Source organism: Watersipora subatra, chromosome 6 (assembly GCF_963576615.1).
Source record: "Watersipora subatra chromosome 6, tzWatSuba1.1, whole genome shotgun sequence".
Classification (NCBI taxonomy): domain Eukaryota; kingdom Metazoa; phylum Bryozoa; class Gymnolaemata; order Cheilostomatida; family Watersiporidae; genus Watersipora; species Watersipora subatra.
Genome location: NC_088713.1, coordinates 5,783,032 through 5,791,104, shown reverse-complemented (window position 1 = coordinate 5,791,104; position 8,073 = coordinate 5,783,032). Strand labels below are relative to the sequence as shown.

Sequence of the window (8,073 nt, the reverse complement as noted above, 5' to 3'; positions counted from 1 at the left end):
ATATCGCTGTAAGTGGCGTGTAGGATATAACTCCGAGTTGACAAATTTGCAAAGAGCTAAACAAAATTAATGATTATCGAGCACCCAATTCCACAAAATTCTGTAATAATTACCTTGCAACATTTTCTAATGTGAGCACTTATAGACTTTGCATAGAGAATCCCAAACACTTGTGTAAAACCAACTCATTAGCAACAAGTTTGAAAAGTCAATTACTTGCAACTATTTAAAACATTTAAAGCATTTTTTTAAAATGTTACAGTGAATGATTGTTTTTATAAATAAATTAAACACAAGGTTGCAAGGCATTTGACTATTTGGGTATCTTCTTTCCAGTGTGAGAGTGGGAGTTTGAGAGGTCCAGGGTTCAAATCCATCAAGTTTTTTTAAGACTCGGTTTCCAAAGAAGTCAAACCACTAAATGCAAAATAATTTTCTTTGTTTAGTTATTAGTCTTTGCACTGACAAACTACATGTAGAATATTTCCATGTTTCAGATTATATTTGATATGGAACTATCCAGAGCGCAAAAGATCTTTTCGGATTTTTTGTACCGGTGTTACATAATTCTAAGTTACTTAATACAGGTTCTCACTGTAAACTCAAACTCGATTAAAGCAGACATAACCCAAATTATATCCTGTTAATCCTTATGCAAAGCTATTGCTTCGGATTCTTTGAAGTTATTTTCAATTCTTTCTTATTAACTGCTTAATAAACTATTAGAGCTGAACTGGATAGTGTGTCCATTTTTTTGCTGTCTACTGGCAGATTCTGATGCTTTTTGTTATGGAGCTACTCCACCATTGAACATCTACATGTATATGAACCACCATATATCATTAATCGATAAAAAAGAAGGTTTGCTTCTCTATAAAGTTATAATGAGTAAGGTGAAAGGTAACTTTAGTGACCATTGCTTGACTGTATAGCTACCAAATATTCATCTATTAGAAGTTGTCTCTTCTTATGCTAAAGATGGTTGCACCCGTCATTCACTCTGTGGATGAGAATACAAGCTACAGACAGTTTTATAGTTTACAATATTGTTAAGATAAGCATTTGCTAATATATTTATCTAAGAGCACATGTCATGCTAGAAATTGAGTAGGGCAAAGTATCAGTTCCTTACGCTGACTATTTACAGGTATTGCTTATGCTTGATGTTCTCGACTGTTTTATTCAATCATTCTTTATGTCTGTGACAACTTAGTGTTATAAAAGGTTTTTTAGATGTTTTGCACTCTTCTACCTTGACATACATGGGACAATTAACCAATAATGCAGCTGCAATTATTTAACATGAATTTCAACAAATATCTTAAGGAGGTCATAGTGTACTTTCCTATTTCTGCACCACGAAGGAATCCCTACGCGCATGCTGAACTTATCCTGATGGGCAGCTATGATGACCTGCAAGCTAAGTGCTCCATTGACAGTTTATACAGTGCCCCATATATCTACAGTTAACTAATAGTTTTAGTCAAGAAAAGTATTGTTATTAGGAGTTGTCAGTCCAATCCGCTTAATTAGTCTGAAAAGTTCGAAATTAAAGCTGTTCACTTTTTGTTTGTAACCGTGGAGATCTTTTTATTCCATTAAAATTTGTTAAGTGTCAGCTCATGTGTACATAAGCACTCTGCAGTCTTTTAAAAATAAACCATCATGACGGAATATATTTATTGCTTCTGTATCTGCAGTGTAATTTAAGTACTCCTTTAACCTTTTGACTCCCGTTCCCGTAATCTTACGGGCTGAGAGCGCAGTCTCAGAGTACCAAACCCGTAATTGCCCGTCAGATCTGAGTCTTCGATACGTATTTTTTAAATTCATTTATTTATTTTAAAAACGGCACTAAAATTTTTAATTAATATTTTTAGGAGTTTTAAAAGATATCACACTACTATTTTGAGGCAATAATGAGTCCATTATACGCATGTGCAAAAAGAACACGTTGCTAAAAGTTGATCGTTCTTTTTGGAAAGCTTATCATCATGAACGGACGCGATATTTCAAGCGCTGCTAAAAAGATTCGTTTACAGGAAGATATCGACTGGTATGAAAGTGAAGCAGAGGATTTCAGTGCAGAAGAATATGAAGAAGAAGATGAAAGTGAAAAAGAAATTCGACAGAGTGAATCGGAGTACGAAAGTGAGAGTGAAACGGCCGGCGTTGAAGGAGGGAGTCATGACGGATTTCAGAGAGGAGCCGATTTAAAACCCAAAGAATTTCATTTTGATGACAGCTTGGCAGGTGTAAGAAGCCGAATTCCTGGTCAGATAAGTATTTTTGGCTATTTAAAGCTGTTTATTACATCGGCCATCATGAATATTATAGTTAATGAAACAAATAGATATGGCCTTCAAAAACATGGCGATGCCTGGCAGCTTGTCGATGAAAAAGATATTTGGCGAATTTTTGGTTTAATTTTGCTTATGGGTATTGTTAAAAAGCCTACTCTGTCATCTTACTGGTCTACTGATCCTTTGTTATCTACGCCAGTGTTTAGTAAAATGATTTCAAGAAACAGGTTTCTAATGGTTTTAAGCAGTTTGCATTTCACTGACAATTCGGAAAACCCTGCTGGCAATAAATTGTTCAAATTAGGAAGTGTTTTTGCCATGATATGTGACCGGTTATCTTCTGTTTTGCTGCCTGGTAAATTTATATCTATAGATGAAAGCTTGCTGGCTTGGAAAGGGCGACTCAGCTTCAGACAGTATATTCCATCTAAAAGATCTAGATTTGGAATAAAGCTGTTTGCTCTCTGCGATGCTGTCTCTGGCTATGTGCACAAGCTGTCTGTGTACATTGGTGATGAGCAGGAGCAAGCCGAAGGAACTGGTAGAGGAGTCACTCACAACATAGTCATGAAATTAATGAGTGGTTTACTAAATTTAGGTCATTGTTTATTTATGGATAATTTTTATAATTCGCCAGAGTTAGCAGCTGAACTTGTAAAAAATAATACTCATGTTTGTGGAACTTTGCGTCCAAACAGAAAAGGTGTCCCCAAAGATTTGAAAATGTATAATGGAAAATTAATTAAAAAAGGTCAGACAACAAGCTTTTCTAATGGGGAAAGTATGGTTGGCTGTTGGAGAGATAAAAAATATATTTCTGTAATTTCAACTATGCATAAAAACATGGATGTCGCAGATACAGGCAAAGTAAATTATAAAGGGGATAAAGTTTGCAAACCAGCTGTTGTTTTGGATTACAACAAATACATGGGGGGAGTTGACAAATCGGATCAAAATTTGCATTATTATATTGCTGCGCGTAAAACCATGAAATGGTATAAAAAACTATTTTTTCATTTATTAGATATTTGTGTATACAATGCGGCCATAGTTTATAGAATTCATAGCAGCTGTAAAATAACTGACTTGCAGTTTCGACAGAAATTAATTCATCAGATATTTGAATATACCGGTTCTTGCCGCAAAAACAGTACTCCCCGCGCTTCAACTTCTTCTACTCATCGAATAGTGACAAATAGTCCAGGGAAAGGTAGACCGGCAAAATACAGAATTTGTAGGCACTGCAAAAAGCGCGGTGATGACAACAAACCTAAGCGAAGCGAAACTAAATTTAAATGTCTAGCATGCGGAGTACCTTTGTGCGAGTCGTGTTTTGATGCTTACCATGCTAAATAAATTCATTTTAAAACTTATTTAGCGTGTGCAAATTCTTCATTGCTTTGTATCACTTGCTTTTGTACATACACTTGCTAAAATGTCATTGTCTATGTATTGTATTTGTTGTACATTTACAGGTTGTACTTGTTGTGCATTTACAGGTTTTATTTGTTACAGACTGCCCTTTTTAGGGCACCCATATAATCAAAGAGTTCAGTTCACATGCTTTCTAGCAGTCCATGATTTGCTGTTTGTGCTCGTAATAAATGTTGCCTTCTGTCTTGTGCTGCTTCACCAAATGTGCCAATGCAGGCTCACAACTCAATTCATTTTATGCACAATAAATTTTGCTGCAGCACACATGAATTTGTGCAATGTGTTTATATGCAAAATAAATAAATATAGTTTTGAGAAATGCATAAGATCATAACTAAAATCAGCAAAAAATCATAACTATCAATATATAGATCTCAAGTTGTAAAGCTTTGCAAGCTGTCTGGAGGAAGAAATCAGTCTAGAAAATAATCTCAGCTTTCAAATGCATATTCAGTTGCAGCTAAATGCCAATTTGCACGAAAGTTATAGCATTGATGGCACAGCCTGTCAGGTCTTGTCAGCCCTCTCGTGCTCTGCTTACAGACATGGCGTCATGAGCATTTCTAAGAGCTGCACGCGCAATGCATGTGAGCGCATAACTCTGCTTTTGATGCACTTGGACAACCAATTTTTTTTGCTGCGTGTAGCAAACATATTTGCCGCCGTGCAGATGCTTATCATAAACTATTTTCTTAGAGCTATTGCTTGTAAAGAAATATTTATTATCGATATTTTACGGTAAAAAGCTGACAGCTTCGTCGAATCAGGACACTGACCAAAATTAATACAGCTAATTTGCAGGAAATAAACGGCAGTCTCTTGAGAAATTTCTAAGCTTTCTAATGCATATTTATTTGTGGCTGTATGCCAGTTAGCATGAAAGTTATAACTAATTTTAGGCGGCCATGTCAAGGCTCCATTTTTCGCTTGTCATTAGGGCCACGCGCTGAGCATTTTGAGCGGCGCTCCCGCATTGCATCAACGATCATAACTCCACTTTCATTGCTCTTGGGCGACCAATTTCTTTTGCAAATTGTTGTGGACATGTGAATCCATAGAACTACTGTTTGTACAAAATTTTCAATTACTTCTATCATTTAGAAAACACAATTGAAAATGACGTACGAAAATAAAATATTGAGAGCTTCAACAAGTTGAGACTTCTGCAGGATAGCAATTGCAAGCTATTTACATAAAAAATGTATCAGTTTGTAGAGAAATTTCTCAGCATTCCTATGCATGTTAATTTATGTATCTACCTCAAGTTTACTGGACGTATATTCAGTTTTTACGCAGTCGAGTCGAAGGCTCAGATCGCCGTAGTAAATGCTCTGGTACGCTGGGGAATTCCCAGCCGTAAGCGCCCGGTCGCTAAAGGGTTAAATTGAAAAGATTGAAATAAAGTAATAGAACCATTAGCTCATTCTACTGAACCTGGGTTTGAACCTCGGTCACAACCATAACTTTTTTAAGAGCGATCTGGAAGAGCGCTTCAATGCATGCTTTGTTGTTGCGTGGCAACACTACTAGGAAATTAAATTTTATTTACCTAATTGGATTCGGTATCCGTATCTTGATAGTTCAAGGCATAATTTTTGTTTTCGGTGCAAGAGGTCCAAGATTCAAATCCCGGTGAAGCCAAAAAACATTTTCAAGATTTATTTGTAAGTTAATTTTGATTCATGTTTTTTTTTTGTTTGGGAGACACTAACAAAGAGTCAGATTTTGTTTGATTAAAATGATTAATGCAAAACTTGATGGTCTAGAACGTGATTTTTGGTTTGAGTAAAAAAATTGATTTACAAAATTGAGTTATTGGCTTTTTACGAAGCCATGCTTGATTGTTTCAACTGAGTACAGACAAATACCTAGCATTACTTTGCAGCCTGTTACTTTTGTACACAATTATTCTTGCAACTTACTCTGCCTTATAGGCCTACTAGGGCAACTTGAAGCTAACTTACCGTGAAAGTTAGTTCACAGCTCCTAACTAGAACTAACTTTCACAATAAGTTAGTTCAAGTTAATTCAAATATGTATTTGAATTAAATATATCTTTCTACATTTAATTTTCAGTTTTTACTAGCGTCATCATTTTTTCCTAAAAAATTTGAAATATTTGAACACTTTTCAAGTTGAATATTACAAATTCTTTCTACTATAGATTCAGTATCCACCAGCCATTGTATATTAGAAAGTTTGTTGGTTGCAGTGGAGGTAAGTATAGGTTCGACTGCATCAGCTTTATTATTCGCAGGCTGTTGTAATACTTACAAGATAACTGCAACACAATGAAGTAAGATGAAGTGCATTTTTTGAAACAATCTACATATGAGGCTGCTGCAGCTGGTGAATGTTTTCATTTTCACTTGTCTAAGAGATGCTTTAACTTTGGCACCCAATGACTTGTAGGTACATTAAAACACATTGTCACTACATTTAAGGATCTCTTATATTTCATATGTATGTCATACACTATTCAGTGCCTGTGAGGCATTCAGGTTCCGATTGCATAATCCCTAAAATTTTCATATAAAATAACGATGATTTCTTTTAAAAATAACTTAATGAGTTCATACGTTATTTGTCACCTCATACTGGCTCTCTTCAAAGGAATTTGTACATTTTCACATGTATGCATAGAAAATTTTTTAAAACCATATATTCCTGAATGTGCGGTACACCATAAAATTTTGTACATACACTTGGAGTTATCTTTTCGTATTTCTGTCGTTAATACGTGACTTGCAGAGTAATTGGTTTATCGATTTTATGAAGACTCAAGTACCAATGCAATAAAAACCTCTCTTCTACAAAATTGAGTTCCCTGTTATACAGCAAGTCAAACCATAGTAAATTTGGGTGGCACAAAAGCTCACGGCAAAATACTCCTTTAAAAATTTGTAACATGAAATTTTATACTTGTAAGTTTGAGTTTATCTTAATGTATAACTGAGCCTTTTCATTCATCATGTACCATTGTAAATCCATAGCTTAGCCCTTTCATTCATCATGTACCATTGTAAATCCATAGCTTAGCCCTTTCATTCATCATGTACCATTTTAAATCCATAGCTTAGCCCTTTCATTCATCATGTACCATTGTAAATCCATAGCTTAGCCCTTTCATTCATCATGTACCATTGTAAATCCATAGCTTAGCCTTTTCATTCATCATGTACCATTGTAAATCCATAGCTTAGCCCTTTCATTCATCATGTACCATTGTAAATCCATAGCTTAGCCCTTTCATTCATCATGTACCATTGTAAATCCATAGCTTAGCCCTTTCATTCATCATGTACCATTGTAAATCCATAGCTGAGCCCTTTCATTCATCATGTACCATTGTAAATCCATAGCTTAGCCCTTTCATTCATCATGTACCATTGTAAATCCATAGCTGAGCCCTTTCATTCATCATGTACCATTGTAAATCCATAGCTTAGCCCTTTCATTCATCATGTACCATTGTAAATCCATAGCTTAGCCCTTTCATTCATCATGTACCATTGTAAATCCATAGCTGAGCCCTTTCATTCATCACGTACCATTGTAAATCCATAGCTTAGCCCTTTCATTCATCATGTACCATTTTAAATCCATAGCTTAGCCCTTTCATTCATCATGTACCATTGTAAATCCATAGCTTAGCCCTTTCATTCATCATGTACCATTGTAAATCCATAGCTTAGCCTTTTCATTCATCATGTACCATTGTAAATCCATAGCTTAGCCCTTTCATTCATCATGTACCATTGTAAATCCATAGCTTAGCCCTTTCATTCATCATGTACCATTGTAAATCCATAGCTTAGCCCTTTCATTCATCATGTACCATTGTAAATCCATAGCTGAGCCCTTTCATTCATCATGTACCATTGTAAATCCATAGCTTAGCCCTTTCATTCATCATGTACCATTGTAAATCCATAGCTGAGCCCTTTCATTCATCATGTACCATTGTAAATCCATAGCTTAGCCCTTTCATTCATCATGTACCATTGTAAATCCATAGCTTAGCCCTTTCATTCATCATGTACCATTGTAAATCCATAGCTGAGCCCTTTCATTCATCATGTACCATTGTAAATCCATAGCTTAGCCCTTTCATTCATCATGTACCATTGTAAATCCATAGCTTAGCCCTTTCATTCATCATGTACCATTGTAAATCCATAGCTGAGCCCTTTCATTCATCATGTACCATTGTAAATCCATAGCTTAGCCCTTTCATTCATCATGTACCATTGTAAATCCATAGCTGAGCCTTTTCATTCATCATGTACCATTGTAAATCCATAGCTGAGCCCTTTCATTCATCATGTACCATTGT

At 35.5% G+C, this 8,073-nt stretch overlaps 1 protein-coding gene across 1 annotated transcript; it reads left to right on the top strand.

Annotated features, from left to right (window-relative positions):
* Positions 1-1,994: 1,994 nt before the first annotated feature.
* On the top strand, positions 1,995-3,311 carry LOC137397983 (piggyBac transposable element-derived protein 4-like; the record flags this gene model as incomplete). Its single annotated transcript, XM_068084083.1, has 2 exons — positions 1,995-3,054; positions 3,160-3,311. Coding segments are annotated over exons 1-2 (1,212 nt in total), but the record flags the coding sequence as incomplete, so codon positions are not given.
* Between the last annotated feature and the right edge of the window lie 4,762 nt (positions 3,312-8,073).